Consider the following 17299-nt stretch of genomic DNA (forward strand, 5'->3'; position numbering starts at 1 on the left):
ATAAATTTAAAAAAATCCTCTGATATTTCCTTTAGCTGCTATTCAAGAGTCCTATACAGTAATCACAGTGTTTTTTAAATTCACGTGAACCAGCTCTGTTTGGATATCAGAGGACTCCACATTTGGTTCCCATCACACTTTTTCACTTTTTGAAAGATGTAGTTTTAAACCAATACGCGGACGGTCCGTATCCTGAATGTGACAGCGCGCAGTACACAGATGTGTTACTCTATAAACACACACACACACACACACACACACATCCTCAGAGAGATTGTTTTCGAACGAAACAGACACTCGCCGCCATGTGAGAGGAACATCTGCCCGCCGCCACGGACTGATTGGGGCTTAAAAGCTTGTCAAGAGTAAACTGAGACTAGCTAGTGTGTGTGTGTGTGTGTGTGTGTGTGTGTGTGAAGCTGCTGATGTAAGCTTGTTCCGCGGATCGTGAAAAACACCCGCGATGCAGAACCCGATGCGCCGCGTGATTGGTCCAATATGAACATTTACTGACATTTATTTATTTCACATCTGTAGGATTTGATCCCGTCGTTAAATCATTTCGGAAAAAGAAGGATATTAAATTTTAGTTTGCTACTTTTTGTTTTGTTTCATGCATATGGAAGGCAGTTTGTTTTTTATTAAATATGACTTATTCATATTTAATGATGTTGATATTATTCAAACATTTGCATTAGTGTCAGTTTACTTTACGCTTTTATCCAAATGCTCACGTTACAGTCACACACAGTAGACGCAGCTACGGGGAGCAGCTCAGGGTTAAGTGCCTTGCTCAAGGACACATCGACTGGGGCGGGGATTGAACCGCCAACCCCCTGATTTGAAAGACGAACCTGCTAACCACACAGAAAAATGAAGGTACCGTCTGGAACCGAAAATGGTTCTTCAGAGTGACGTTATAGAAGAACCATGTCTGGTTCCACAAAGAACCTTTCAAACCAGGGTTCTCTAAAGAACCAATCCCTTAAATACTTCTTCAAAGAACCTATAAAGGTGTCTCAAAGAACCCTAAAAAAAGGTTCTTGAAGGCACAATGTCTGGTTCCACAGAATCTTTCTAACCAGGGTTCTTTAAAGAACCATTTATTTAAAGAGTTCTTCAAAGAACCCATAAAGATGTCTCAAAGAACCTTAAAAAAAGGTTCTTGAATGCACCATTTCTGGTTCCACAAAGAACCTTTCTAACCAGGGTTCTTTAAAGAACCATTTATTTAAAGAGTTCTTCAAAGAACCCATAAGATGTCTCAAAGAACCTTAAAAAAAGGTTCTTGAAGGCACCATTTCTGGTTCCACAAAGAACCTTTCTAACAAGGGTTCTTTAAAGAACCATTTATTTAAAGAGTTCTTCAAAGAACCCATAAGATGTCTCAAAGAACCTTAAAAAAAGGTTCTTGAAGGCACCATTTCTGGTTCCACAAAGAACCTTTCTAACAAGGGTTCTTTAAAGAACCATTTATTTAAAGAGTTCTTCAAAGAACCCATAAGATGTCTCAAAGAACCTTAAAAAAAGGTTCTTGAAGGCACCATTTCTGGTTCCACAAAGAACCTTTCTAACCAGGGTTCTTTAAAGAACCATTTATTTAAAGAGTTCTTTAAAGAACCCATAAGATGTCTCAAAGAACCTTAAAAAAAGGTTCTTAAAGGCACCATTTCTGGTTCCACAGAGAATCTTTAAAACCAGGGTTCTCTAGAGAACCATTTCCTTAAAGAGTTCTTCAAAGAACCTATAAAGGTGCCTCGAATGAAAAAAAGGTTCTTCAGTCGATGATGGTTCTTCGTAGAACCACAAAGCCTTTTAAAGAACCCTGTCAGAACCTTTATTAGTGCCCTGACCCACAGCCGCCCTGTAGTGTGCGGACCGGGTCGCCCAGCGCCTCCTTTACTCTGAACTATGAAAATAAATAAATAACATTCCTGCAGCTCGATGTTGATGGAAGTGGAGAAAAGAAAAGGGAAACATCCTATTGGAGGAATCGTCCGGGGGGGAGGGGGGGGGGGGAAGTGGAGTCTGCGGCTGCCGGCTGTTCCTCAACTCCGCCAGAACTCGGCTGCACACACACACACACACACACACACACACACGCACACGCACACACACGCGCACACTCGCGATCTTTTTCCCAAAACGAGCTGTCACTCAACTATCCGTGTGCCCTAAAAACCTCGTTACAGAGCGGCGCTGCCGCCCGGCTGCTTCTTCTTTTACATCAGATTTATTTTTCGTGAGCGGAATATTTGATGCACAAATACGTCCAACCCAGAAACTATAAGAGGAGAGCGGCCGCGAGGAACCGGAGCGGAGACCGACACTGTGACTCAGCTGCTGCAGACAACTTCTGGGGAAGATACCATTCCACCTGGGGGGGGGGGGGGGGGTCTTGTAATAAAGCGATAATAAGGATGCATTGAAATACGATAGAAAGCAATCTTAGAATTAGCTGGGGAAACCAATTATTTGCTATATTTCACTGATATTAGGAAGCCCCTATATCCCACTGAAATGTTACTTATTAGACCAAATATACAGAATAAAATAGGATTTTCTTTTGCATTCTAAGGTTTATCAACAGATTGGGTTCGGGTTAGTACTTTAGTATAATTCTGAAGTACTTGTCGTTCTTATGATCCATAAGTTACCATTACACGGAGGGGGGTATTATAAAGAGATAATAAAGATGTATTAAATAAGATGTCATATTAGGTTAAAAATATAAAGCAATCTTAGAATTAGCTGGGGAAAATATTTATTTGCTATATTTCACTAATATTAGGAAGCCCTTATATCTCACTGGAATGTTAATTATTAGCCAAAATATACTTTTAATTTTAATTTTAGGGTTTATCAACAGATTGGATTTGGGTTCGTACTTTAGTATAATTACTATTACTATATTATAAGTACTTTACTGGAGCATTCCTTGTCGTTCTTATGTACCATAAGTTACCATTACACAGGGAAGCCCCTATATCCCACTGAAATGTTACTTATTAGACCAAATATACAGAATAAAATAGGATTTTTTTTGCATTCCAGGGTTCTCAGCAGATTGGGTTCAAGTTAGTAATTTAGCATAATTCTGAAGTACTTTACTGGAGCGGTACTTGTCGTTCTTATGTACCATAAGTTACCATTACACCGGGGAGTTATTATAAAGAGATAATAAAGATGTATTAAATCAAATGTCGTATTAGGTTAAAAATAGAAAGCAATCTTAGAATTAGCTGGGAAACCGATTATTTGCTATATTTCACTAATATTAGGAATCCCCTATATCCCACTGGAATGTGACTTATTAGACCAAATATACAGAATAAAATAGGATTATTTTTTTGCATTCTAGGGTTCTCATCAGATTGGGCTCAGGTTCTAAGAATATTACTGGAAATTAATATAATTTTTTCTCTGCGCTGAAAGGATGCGTTTGATTCGTAGGGTCGACTGAAAGTCCATTGAACGATTTTTTTTTAAATTCCCAATTATGCGTTTTAAAATGTGGCGAAAAGCGTCAAACACCTTCCGGCTGTATCTTCTGAAGGGACTTTTCTTTCTCTCGCTTCCAATTAACCTACAAATTGAATATATTCCTCCCGCGACCCGTCAGACAAAACAAAGTCGCTAGAAGATGAAGAATCAATGGGACACGCCCCCTTCTGCCGCCTCGCCGGATGTTGTTTCAACCACCGGCAACAGACCTCGGCCTCCGCTCGGCTCCATTGTGTGTTACAGCCACGCTTCCCCTCGCCGCTGCCGATTGGCCGACGGCTCCGCCCTCGGTGACTCGTGCCCAGTGTGCACGTTTCCACTTCCCGCGGGGGCAGAAACTCCCCCGGTGACGCCTAATCTCGTTGAATCGTCGGTTTTCGTGCGTCGATATCTAATTGCACTTTTTAAAAAATGTGTTCCGCCTTTTGTCTCCGCATTTAAAAAAAACAAATGGCGACGTGAAGAAGAGGAAGAGCGATTGATTGCCGGAGGAAATCCGGGGGGGCAGCCCATATTTTATACGTTTCCCCGCCGTTCTCCTCCACCGCATCATGTCACCGCGCTCATTAGAAATGTGTTGACTCACCGCTTTGCACGCACCTCTCTCTCTCTCTCTCTCTCTCACACTCTCTCTCCTCATCCCTCCATCCCCGCCTTCTCGCTCCTTCTGGCGGGTTTTGGCAGTTTCTGAGGTGGCCGCCGTCTGCACGGCTCAGGGAAAATGTCAGCAAGTACACGCACACACAAAAATGGGTCAGAACATTAGAACGCTCCCCGCACATGCTCAGTAGGCCCCACGGTGTGAGGGGGGGGGGGGAATCGGATCGCCGCGTCCTCTCGTATCGCCTGACATATGAGAATGTTCCCCACTTCTCACTCCTGTCTTCTCTCATCAATTATTGACGGAGCACAACAGCTCACGGCGAGCCGCTGCAGTCGGAGCGATGCGGCGGTCTGGAGGAGGAAGAGGAGGAGGAGGAGGAGGAGAGTCTGTTTGTTAATAGGGAGGTTATGTTGGGCAACACCTCAATTATTGCCCATGATTTTATCTTTATTTTATCTTTCTTTTAAATTCCTCCCCGCCCTCCTTCTTCTCTTCTTCTCCTCCCTCTCTTTTTGATCTTCCAAACATCCCACAACCGAATCACTTGCCCTCTCGAGTCTCGGAGGTGGAAATAGAAAATGGGCTGCTAGAATGTCCTTATTCTCACACACACACACACACACACACACACACACATACGCTCTCTCTCTACCCCTCTACCTCTCTCTCTCTACCTCTCACTTTCTCACTCTCTCACTCTCTCACACACACACACACACACAAAATCTATTTATCTACCTCTCTCTCTTTCTCTACCTCTCTCTCTATATATACCTCTCTACGTCTCTACCTCTCTCTCTCTCTACCACTCTCTACCTCTTTAACTATCTCTCGGACACACACACACTCTCTCTCTCTTTCTCTACATCTCTCTCTCTCTCTCTACTTCTCTCTCTCTACCTCTCTCACACACACACACATACGAGACACCCCCCCCCCCCACCGGCCCCTCCTCTCGCCCCTCTGAGCGGGGCCTCCGGGGTCCGGATGCTCTGTGGAATCCATCAGACCGGCCTCTTCGCTAATAGTTCATAACTGTCCTCTCCTCTGCCGGCCCGGCCCTCGTAAAAAAGAGCGCCACACACACACACACACACACACACACACACGCACACACACACACACACACACACACACACAGACCCTCCTGGTGTTTACTGCGTTTAGACTTCAAAGTGTGCGTTTCTTGAAATCGCAACAGACGGACCGATAAAGCGTCCCCTCCTCCCCTCCTCCCCTCCCCCATCTCCTCCTCCCGTCCTCGTATTCTCTCCCCCCGCTCCGAAGTGGACATCCTTCAGGCTTCAGAGTTAAATCCAGAGCAATAAATAAGACATATTACGGCCTTTTAACGTGATGAATAATGTAAAACAATAAAAAGTTAATATATAACTGCTTCACCCTCATTCTGCCATCGCCTAAGTGTGTTGTAAGTATATTATAGGTGTGTGTGTGTGTGTGTCTGTGTTGGGAAAGCCTGTGTGAGTGTTTGCTGAAGGAGCTGCTGATGTAGATGTGAGCTCATGCTTTACGACAGGACAGGGATACCGCCGTGTTTTTGCAGACGTTCGCTAACTCGTCCTTCCTCTTTTTCTTTCTCTTTTCCTTTTCCCCCTCCCCCTTTCATCTCCACTTCGCCGACGCGGAGAGATAACCTTCTCCGTGTAGAACAGATGTATCAGAAGATCACACGCCATCTCCTCATTGTCATGCGGCGCACGCAGCGGCTTCAGTTTCTGTGTGTTTTGTGTGTTTTCCCCCTCTTCAGTACCGAACCAGGCCAACCCCGTGGCGCCGGACGCTACCAAGGACAACGTGGTCCCGGAGTCCAGTCCCAGACCGCCGGATCCGGGTCGGATCGGACCCGAGGTGCCGGGGAACCCTGGTGAGCAGAACCGACGCACACCGACTGTTATCACCCGTAAAGCTGCGGCTTCACAGATACGGAACGCTTTTTATAGTTTCTACAAGTGCAAATATTTTCGTACAAATTTTTTTTTTTTTTAATATTCACAGCCTCGAGGCTTCCCTCGAATAATTAATCACGTTTAGCCTGAAAAGAGAAAAATAAAAAATGAAACACATAGCTGGAGTCTCCACAAAGTAAGTATTAACTCATATGGCTTTTTTAAAATGCCGCGGGCACATTCCTTTGATATTTTAGTGTGTGTATGTGTGTGTGGGGGGGTCAACATGAAAGATGTAAAAAACAAATGTTATAGAATGACTCAACTGGCAAAAAAACAATAGGAAGCCACACCCAAAACAAACACAGCCTCACCCCCCCGAGTCACTTTCGTATTCAGTGTACACACAGTGTGTGTGTGTGTGTGTGTGTGTGTGTGGGTTTCACCCAAGGAGACTCAAAGACATTCCTCTTTATTATATCTCTCTCTGTTTTTATTTAAAAGGCTCATTTGAATTGCAGATGTGCGAAGATTAAAAGCGGAGATAATTGAAGGAGTCACTCGAGGGGCCCCTCCCCCGCCTCCTTTCCTGTTTCCTAAGCACCTTTTCACAACCTCCTTTCTCAACCTTTTGACTCGCACCACAACTTTGTAATGCCACAAAACTCTGCAGAAATGACTGATATAAGCTGCCCTCGTTTAATAATTGCTTATTTGACATTAGTCTCCCCCCCCCCCCCCCTCACACTGAAGGCTTCTACTACCTGCCGGCCGCATTGCTAGATCGGAGATTATGTCAAAGTGAAGGAGCCGAGGGTGGAGTGAAGGACGTGTCACTGATATTTCAGGAATGAAGGCGTCTGACAGCCCCCCCCCCCCTCACACACACACACACACGCTCTCCAGCTCCCCCTCCAGCGTCCAGAATGTGCCGAATACCTCTCGTCTCTGATTTCACTGATAAGTCCCGGCAGTAGCTTCCAGTGATGTCACTTAGCCGCGACGAGGCTCGGGGCGCAGCTACCCCCCCACACCCCCCACCCTCGGTAAAAGGTTGAGTGCGGAGTGGTCAGCCGAGTGTGGAGACACAGTCATTAGCCAGGATGGAGGGGGGGGGGGGGGTCATGGACAGTGAAGAGATGATGATGCTGCTGCTGCTGCTGCTGCTGGTGGTGTGCTACTCTTTGGCAGCAGCTGCACGCATACATGAGAACACATTTGGTTCCTCTCGGATTTCAGTCACTAGAGGAGCAGCCCCCCCCCCCCCCCCTACTTCCTCCCTCCTGAACCCCCAGAGACACAAAAGGGACAGAATAAGATCAGATGTTCAGATATGCCCCCCGTCGACCGTTTATCGGAGCGGGAATCTCCGTTTCCTGAGTGACGTCCGCTTGATGTCATTAGGAAGTCTATTTTTAAACGAGTCTTAATTTAATTACATCAGTCGGCGGCTGTTATGTCACGGAGAGCACAACAACAAGCGGGGAAACGTGATCACGGTAGATATGAGGCAACGAGCCGGTTACGGCCCGCACGTGACGGGAGCGGCTCGCTGGCGATGATGTCACCCTATGATGTCACCCTATGATGTCCGCCTCACATTGTTGTCTCCGAGGAGCTGGATTAGGAGGATTGGGTCGAAGCTGCTAATGACTAAGCGTCTTTGTGTATTCACAAAAGCGCTATATACATTTGAATTATTATTATTATTAATGCCACATGTATAATATACACAGTATACTGAATAACTACTTTTTATTTTTTATTTTTTTGGTTTGGTTTATTTGATAATGGACAGTGAACATTAATAAAACATTATTATTATTATTATTATTATTATTATTATTAATGCCACATGTATAATATACACAGTATACTGAATAACTACTTTTTATTTTTTATTTTTTTGGTTTGGTTTATTTGATAATAGACAGTGAACATTAATAAAACATTATTATTATTATTATTATTAATGCCACATGTGTAATATACACAGTATACTGAATAACTACTTTTTTATTTTTATTTTTTTGGTTTGGTTTATTTGATAATGGACAGTGAACATTAATAAAACATTATTATTATTATTATTATTATTATTAATGCCACATGTATAATATACACAGTATACTGAATAACTACTTTTTATTTTTTATTTTTTTGGTTTGGTTTATTTGATAATGGACAGTGAACATTAATAAAACATTATTATTATTATTATTATTATTATTATTAATGCCACATGTATAATATACACAGTATACTGAATAACTACTTTTTATTTTTTATTTTTTTGGTTTGGTTTATTTGATAATAGACAGTGAACATTAATAAAACATTATTATTATTATTATTATTAATGCCACATGTGTAATATACACAGTATACTGAATAACTACTTTTTTATTTTTATTTTTTTGGTTTGGTTTATTTGATAATAGACAGTGAACATTAATAAAACATTATTATTATTATTAATGCCACATGTGTAATATACACAGTATACTGAATAACTACTTTTTTATTTTTTTGGTTTGGTTTATTTGATAATGGGCAGTGCACATTAATAAAAACATTATTATAATTATTATAAGACAATAGGCTATTTTTAATCTGTAGTCCCGAGAGGTAGATGTCATTAAACATAACCTTTAAAAACATAGAATTACACATGTTTATACAATATTTACGCTTTCCAATGGGTGCACGAACAATTAATTTATTTTATTTATTTATTTTAAATGTATTTAACCAGGAAATGCCTCATTGAGATTAAGAATCTCCTCTACAAGACAGCAGCAGTAGCACATTACACAGAGTTTCAGACAATAAAACACAAAACAGATCACAGCATTAATAATGAAAATAGTGAGAATAGTGAGTATCCTCTTAGACTAACAAGACGTGCAACACGAAGACTCACAAAATACAAAATGGACAAAGCAAATAAAATAATGGAGAATAAAATCATCACGTCAGAGACACAGAAAGTAAAACTATCAACTAATAACTAAAAAAAACTATGACTCCTGACTCCTAATGAGTGCAATTCTCTGTCGCAGTTGCATATTCTTTTGAGAACGCTTTGCGTTAGAATATTAACAAAATTAAATTACGTTTCATATTTAAACACTGTAATGCATCTGCAGCTGTTTTTGGTCCTTTTTTAAAAAGTTTGTATTAAGCTCAATAAACAGTAATGCATTGGAGTTGTTATATATTTTTTGCCGAATCTGAACCTGCAAACGTAATCAGGACCGATTCTCGAGAGTCCAGTTTCATGTTTATTGTGAGCGACTGTTATCGCAATTAATTAGATAGATAGATAGATAGATATATACTTTATTAATCCCCAAGGGGAAATTTGTCGTGACAGTAGCAGCACCAATAAACCAAACACACAAGAATAAATAAAAAAAACACAAAATATAGGATGAAAGATATAGAAGTATACAAAGTAAAATAAAAGTAAAATACAAAACAAAACAAAATATATGTGTACATATACAACACACATGCATACACAACACACAACACCATTAACGTTAATATCTAAACATCGCGATGCGCCTGCAGCCGCTTTGGGCCCCGTTCGGTTTGCCTTGGAGCTCGTCTCAAACGTTTATTGCCGCATCATCGTAAAATAGTGAAAACCCAGACGTGCTGTCTGTTTTTCTGAATGTAGATCTGCTAAATAAACTGTTGTCACGGCGACAGCTCGGTGCCGAAGGGACCGTCTCCTCCGCGCGCGGCCAAACGGACCTCCGGCGCTCACACGTAAACCACCTCTCACATGAGTTACGTCGAGTCCCCTAAGCCTCTCTCTCTCTCTCTCTCTCTCTCTCTCTCCAGACCCCATGAATCAGGACCCGTCCGGCAACTCCGGCAACTCGGACGGCATCCTGGGCTCCAAAGTGGCGGTGTTCTCCGCCATCGGCGCCGGCTGCGTCATCTTCCTCCTGCTCATCCTCCTCCTCGTCATCCTGCTCATCAAGATGCGCAAGCGCGCCCGCAGACACAGCCACTCCCACCACTCCCACCACTCCCACCACTCCCACCACTCGCAGCAGCCCCGCCCCTCGGCGCTGTGCCTCAGCACCATGTCCAACGCCAAGCTGCCCGGCGGCGGCGGCGGCATGGGCGGCATGGGCGGCGGCAGCGGCACGGCCGGCACGGAGCCCAGCGACATCATCATTCCTCTGCGGACAGAGAACAACTACTGCCCTCACTACGAGAAGGTGAGCGGCGACTACGGCCACCCCGTCTACATCGTCCAGGAGATGCCGCCGCAGAGCCCCGCCAACATCTACTACAAGGTCTGACGCGGCGAGAACGAAGAGGAGCGCCTGATTTTTATGTCCCGGGGGAGGAACACTTTCCTTTTTCCTTTTTTTTTGTTGGTGTTATTTCAACGAGACGAGAGCGCCGACCGGGAAGAAAAAAAACCAGCGAGAGGTTGTGACTGATGACGAGAGGTTTTTATTCTGTTTGTCTGGGTTGTCTGATAAACCCCGCCCCCCTCACCTCCACACACACACACACACACACCCACCCTCTCCTCAACTCCACACCTGCTACACCTCCCCACTGTGCTCCAGGGGTGGGGGGGGCTGGAGCGAACCAACAGATGGAGCTCCGGCTTCCTGGTTCTCGCCGTCCCCCTTTTTTTAACGGGGGCAGGATCTATAACTTATCTCAGTTCCCTGAAGTACAGTGTATGTGTGTGTGTGTGTGTGTGTTTGTGTGCTACACCCAATGACACACACCATCCCACAGCAGCACACCAGGAACAGGCACACACAGGCCCGGACGCCACTCCGCCTGCAGTGTGTGTGCAAGCGTTATTAAACGTGTGTGTGTGTGTGTGTGTTTGTCAGGGCTCCGCTCTGGGGCCCTGGAAACTCTCCAGGTAGCTCAGGTATCAGACACACAGCGTGTGAACATGGCGTGTTCCTCTCCCTTCACACACCTCGGATGTTTGCCTTACTTACTATTTTTGGTGGAGGATTTTTTTTCCCTCGAGATATAAAAAAGAAACCTGATTCAGTTCACAAAGCAGTCGTATTTTGTTAGACTTTTCCTACAAGTGCACAATGTATAGAGTTGAATAGATCGTCATGGTTACTCCCGTCTTCTACTTCTTCTTCTTCTTCTCGCCACCCCACGTTCATCCACATCGCGTTATTTGTTTCCTTTTTTTTCTTTCTTTAATGAGAAAATTACCCCGGACTGTTGATGTTGAGATGTGTGTGTGTGTGTGTGTGTGTGTGTTGTAGAAACTCCCTTCTCCACTGGTCTGATATGAGCTTTATCTCTACTCTGGTATTTATGACCTACTTATTTGTATTTGAGGGTGTGTCCTCTCTCTCTCTCTCTGAGTGTGTGTGTGTGTGTGTGTGTGTGTGTGTGTGTGTGTGTATCTGGGCATGTCCGGACCAGTCCGGTATCCGGGCAGACTTGATGGCTTCGAGGTAGAACACTAAATTAATGTATGGTGAGAACAGACAGACACACACACACACACACACACACACACACACACACACACACACACACACACAGACACACACAGAGACAGACACACAAACAGACACACACACACAGACAGACAGACATTAAGACAGACAGGCAGACATGAGGACAGACAGACACACACACACAGACATACAGACATGAAGACACACATACACACAGACACACATACCCACAGACAGACACACACACACAGACATACAGACATGAAGACACACATACACACACACACACAGACACACACACACATGAAGACAGACAGACATGAAGACACATACAAACAGACAGACCCACAGACAGACACACACACACACATGAAGACAGACAGACATGAAGACACACATACACACACACACACACACATGAAGACAGACAGACATGAAGACACACACACACACACACACACACACACATGAAGACAGACAGACATGAAGACACACACACACACACACACATGAAGACAGACAGACATGAAGACACACATACACACACACACACACACATGAAGACAGACAGACATGAAGACACATACACACACACACACACACACATGAAGACAGACAGACATGAAGACACACACACATACACACAGACACACACACATGAAGACAGACAGACATGAAGACACACACACACGCACACACACACACACATGAAGACACACACACACATGAAGACAGACAGACATGAAGACACACACACACACACACACACACACACACACACACATGAAGACAGACAGACATGAAGACACACACACAGACACACACACACACACACATGAAGACAGACAGACATGAAGACACATACACACACATGAAGACAGACAGACATGAAGACACACACACACACACACACACACACACACATGAAGACAGACAGACATGAAGACACACACACACACAGACACACACACACACACACATGAAGACAGACAGACATGAAGACACACACACACAGACACACACACACACACATGAAGACAGACAGACATGAAGACACACACACACACACACACATGAAGACAGACAGACATGAAGACACACACACACACACACACATGAAGACAGACACACATGAAGACGCACACACACACACACACACACACATGAAGACAGACAGACATGAAGACACACACACATACACACAGACACACACACATGAAGACAGACAGACATGAAGACACACACACACACAGACACACACACACACACACACATGAAGACAGACAGGTCTGACACAACTCTCTCCTTGCTGAGGGTTTCTTCTCTGATGAGCTTTGGGGGCTTTAAGGCGGCAGGTTGTGTTTGTTGAGCTTCTGGAGCGTCAAACAGTCGCTCTGCTCGCCTGGGCGAGGTGGGGGGCGTGGCTTGCGTGGCCGCCGCCGATTGGCCGGCCTACACAGGTATATGGTGCCCTATGTACAAGTCGGACGGACATCGGGGATACGGTATCGCCGGATGCCAATTGGCCGCCATCTGTGTGGATGAGTCAGTGAGAGAGAGAGAGAGAGAGAGAGAGAGAGTGTGTGTGTACGCAGTCAGCGGCGTCGCCAGCGTGTGACTAATCTGTGTGCCACCGCCGTGCCCACACCCGCCAGCCGGGGCGAGAGAGAGAGAGAGGGAGGGAGAGAGGGAGAGGATGAGGGAGAGAAAATGTTCCTGTGACTTAAACCTGACAGGAGGAGGATGGTGGTGCGGATGGGGGAAGGGGGGGGGCGGGGGGGGGGGGTAGCATTCATTTTCCCATCATCCTCTCCTCTCGCCAGTTGTGCTGTGAATAAAAAATGCTGTGCAGAATGTTCCGGATGGAGGTGACGCTGCAGCTCGGCCATCACAGCCCGGGGCGGGCCGATGTGTGCTCTATATTTGCAGTTTTTAAAAATATGAAGTTCGTCTTCACTGCATGTCTGTGTGTGCGTGTGTGTATGTGTGTGTGTGTGTGTGTGTGTGTGAACGCCTCTTTTGGGGACTGCAAACGAGGCGCCGCAGTCCCCAGTTAGGGATGTGTGAGAGGAGAGAACATCTTCTTTTCCTCACACACACTGACGCTCGACTCACGTACACGTGCGCACAGACACACACACAACGACACTCGACTCACGTGCACGTGCACACACACACACACAACGACACTCGACTCACGTGCACGTGCACACAGACACACACACACACACAACGACGGAATTTCTCCGGGTTCATCTCCATTCGAAGCGGTCCGGGTCGTGAATGTTTATCCACCGGCAGAGACGGCCATTATCCACACACACACACACACACACACACTGACGCTCGACTCACGTGCACGTGCGCACAGACACACACACACAACGACACTCGACTCACGTGCACGTGCGCACAGACACACACGCACACACACACCGAGGCGGACTTCTCCGGGTTCATCTCCAGTCTAAACGGTTTAGGTCGTGAATGTTTATCCACCGAAGGAGACGACCATCATCCTCTGACACACACACACACACACACACACACACACACACACACACACACACACACACGCACTCGCACAGCGCTGAGTTAAAAGGCAGCCCCGGCTCGGAGACCCAGTGGCGTTTGCGTGTCGTTAACCTCCAGAGTTAACAACCTAAACAGCTGCTGGTGCTCCTGTGTTTTTACTCTTCTCTCTGTGAAACACATTTTAAATCAAATGTTTTTGTTTCGGATCAGCGCGCATCCATCCACCTCCGCCAGCCAGGGGAGTCGTTATCGAATTACCACGCTCACACACCCCCATATCTCATTTTTATTCATTCTAGTGACCACTTAAATGTTTTTTTTCAACTTTTCTTTTGGGGGGGGGGGGGGGGAAGCGATAAAAATGAAAAAAATACAATTTAAAAGGAGTAAAACAGAGTAATGTAAATATATGGATAGAGCCCAATTTAAGATGTAATTTCACCTGAACACTGCTCATAAGAAGAATTTAAGATTAGATTTTTGTAATGGAGGATGTTTGTAAATAGCTGTCTTTTTAAAAGTGTGTTTTGTATGAATCCTTGCATTTGTCTTTTTTTTTTTGGTCTCTTGTTTGCAACATGTTTTAATTTTAAATTTTTTTTTCTTTAAGAGTTAAAACTGAATATGACAAACGGGCACATGTGAGCTGTCTTTTCGCAGCGGCGTCCAGTATTGTCAAAAAGTCTTTGTTACCACGTGTTAAAACAACAACAACAACAACTGGGGTTCAGAGTTTTTAACATTGCCATTCAACGGGATTTTAGTCGCTCAGAAAAAGTGTTCAGGACTGAAGCTTCTTCGCCACCGAGCTCATTGGAACTATGAATGATAAGGCCCCCTACTTCCTGTTTGGAGGCCGCACTTAACCCGGAAGACGAAGACCGTGCAATTCCACTGCCTTTGAGTTACCCACACCTTCCACTCCATTATTAGATGTAACGAAGAAGAGAACAAAATAATTTTGGTCCAGGAAGATTACTCTTTTTTTTCAGTTCTAATAAGACCATCAGAGGCTAGACGGAGAGAGAGAGAGGGAGGGTGGGGGGGGCCACAAATGGGAGTGTGACCGTTCTGCGCTCGTCATAAATCATCCGGTTTACACTCGTTATCTCCCTGGCGGTCTCTCTCTCTCTCCCTCCCTGCTCCAGAGATGCCGGTCGCTCACGCTTTGGGCCTCGATGTCGGTTGATTTCTGCTATTGTTCAAAAAAAGCCACAGTATTATTTTTTTCAATGTGCATGTGTAAGCAAAACCTGTTGAATTATTTTGTTTTTTTTCTCCCTTTGTTTGAATCATAACTGTAACTAAGTTGTGTTATTTTATTTTTTTGCCATTCACTTCTTCTTTTTCGCCGCTTTTCTCAGCGTAACCTATTGGCACCACCAGCTACAATGGAAATAACGTTCCACCAGTTTGGAAACTACCGCATATTGATAAATAAAATTTTTCCCATGGAACTTGTTCTGGAGAGATGTTCTTTCTTTTTTCCCCCTTCCCTCTCTTCATGTGGTTTATCGTTCCGCCTCCTCTCGCCGACCACCTTGGTTCACGGTGGGAGCATAAACCAGCCGCCTACGCTCACTGCACCCCCCCCCCCCCCCCCCCGGCCCATGTCCGCCCAAACCTTCACCTCAGGGGTCAGCGCCGCGCAGATGGGTTTGTTCTGATGCATTAGTCAGATTGAAAATCACAAGCAGGCTTCATAAATTCATATTCCGGGAGTACGGACACGCCTATTTCAGCGCTGTAACACGCGTATCGAGCCGCTCTGGCCTGGTGTCCTCCAAAAAACAAAAAAGATGACATCTCTTCATACATGATTACATCTGATTGGCTGCGCTCTGCACGTCCATTTGTCCGGGGGTATGAAGTCCACGTTTAGCCGACTGAGGGGCCAACGACTCCCGGGGTCCTCGTGTGGAGGCAGGAGCTGATTGGGGCATTTTCTCTGACAAACGCATCGTGGCCTTCGTGTGGCTGATGATGGGAGACGGAGTGGGCGAGTGATGAGACAGAGAGAGAGAGAGAGTCGGGGGCAATGAGAGGCGTAATGTGCCTGTGGCTCCCCCCCCCCCCCCCCCTCCATCCTCGCCGTTTCTCTCTGCGCCGCAGGTAACGTTCATCCGGATCCTAGCTCCACGTTACTGTTACTAAAACCTTCCCCCCTTCCCTTTTTACTATGTGTGTCTCTCTCAGAGTGCGTGTGTGTATATGTGTGTGTGTGTGTTTGCCAAAGGGCTCTGCTGTTGTTCAACTGAGTCAACATCTCCAAAACAAGGAAATATTACTGATACATCACGCTCTGCGGCATTCTTACTCTTCATTGTTTTGGGAAACGCATTCTCTCGATACTTACTAAATTCAATATTGGAATAACAGTTGGATTTATACAGTATATAAATATATATATATATATACATATAGATATATATAAATATATATATATCAATAAATACATATATATATAAATATATATAGATATATATATATAAATATATAATACATATATACATAAATATATATATATAAATATATATATAAATATATATAGATAAATATAGATAAATATATAATATATATAAATATTTATATATCCATAAATATATATATAAATATATATTTAAAAATAAATATATATAAATAAATATATATATAAATATATATATATGTATAAATATATAAATAAATATATATATATATATGAATATATATTTATTTATTTATGTTGCTTTTGCCCTGTGAGACTCCTTCATTTACATATTCAAACAGTGCATTTAGCAAGTGCAGCTAAAACCCCCCTCATGTGAGAGAATGTGTATGCACCCCCCCCCCCCCCTCAGCCCCCCATAAACTCCCTTCCAGATTATTGTTTTATCTGTATTGCGCAACGTGGCGGCTCTCACGTCTTTTAGGGATGAAACGAGTCACCTGGGAGAAGCCACAGCTGCCAGCAGTTTGAGGTTTGCTCGGGAACAATTTAACTTACACGACTCCATGACCGTGAATACTAATTGAGAAAAACTTCTTAATGTGGAAAAGAGGCAAATCTCTGGAGGTGATCACAGCGTCACCTTTAAGGCGCTGAGACCTACATGAACTTTATTCTTGGGCTGAACACACAAAAAAAGGCATAATATAAATTCATAGCGTGAGGCCGCCGTTATAATTACCATCAAACCGACGCTCAGCAAACCAGCGCGGGGTCTTCTGAGGTGAGATGATGCTCGTCGGAGCCGAGTGGTTCCTTCTGGATTGTTTTCTTTTGCCTCCTC

The 17299-nt window shown here is 44.3% G+C and overlaps 1 protein-coding gene across 1 annotated transcript in view; it reads left to right on the plus strand.

Annotated features, from left to right (window-relative positions):
* The window catches only part of efnb1 (ephrin-B1), a 67396-nt gene extending 51907 nt beyond the window's left edge, over positions 1-15489 (plus strand). Inside the window, exons 4-5 of the mRNA XM_056440099.1 lie at positions 5877-5993; positions 9868-15489. Of these exons, the coding sequence (XP_056296074.1) occupies positions 5877-5993; positions 9868-10337 (587 nt within the window). The 3' untranslated portion in view covers positions 10338-15489. The remainder of the gene's footprint in view (positions 1-5876; positions 5994-9867) is intronic.
* Positions 15490-17299: the final 1810 nt, after the last annotated feature.

This window comes from Pseudoliparis swirei, chromosome 19, assembly GCF_029220125.1.
Source record: "Pseudoliparis swirei isolate HS2019 ecotype Mariana Trench chromosome 19, NWPU_hadal_v1, whole genome shotgun sequence".
Classification (NCBI taxonomy): Eukaryota; Metazoa; Chordata; class Actinopteri; order Perciformes; family Liparidae; genus Pseudoliparis; species Pseudoliparis swirei.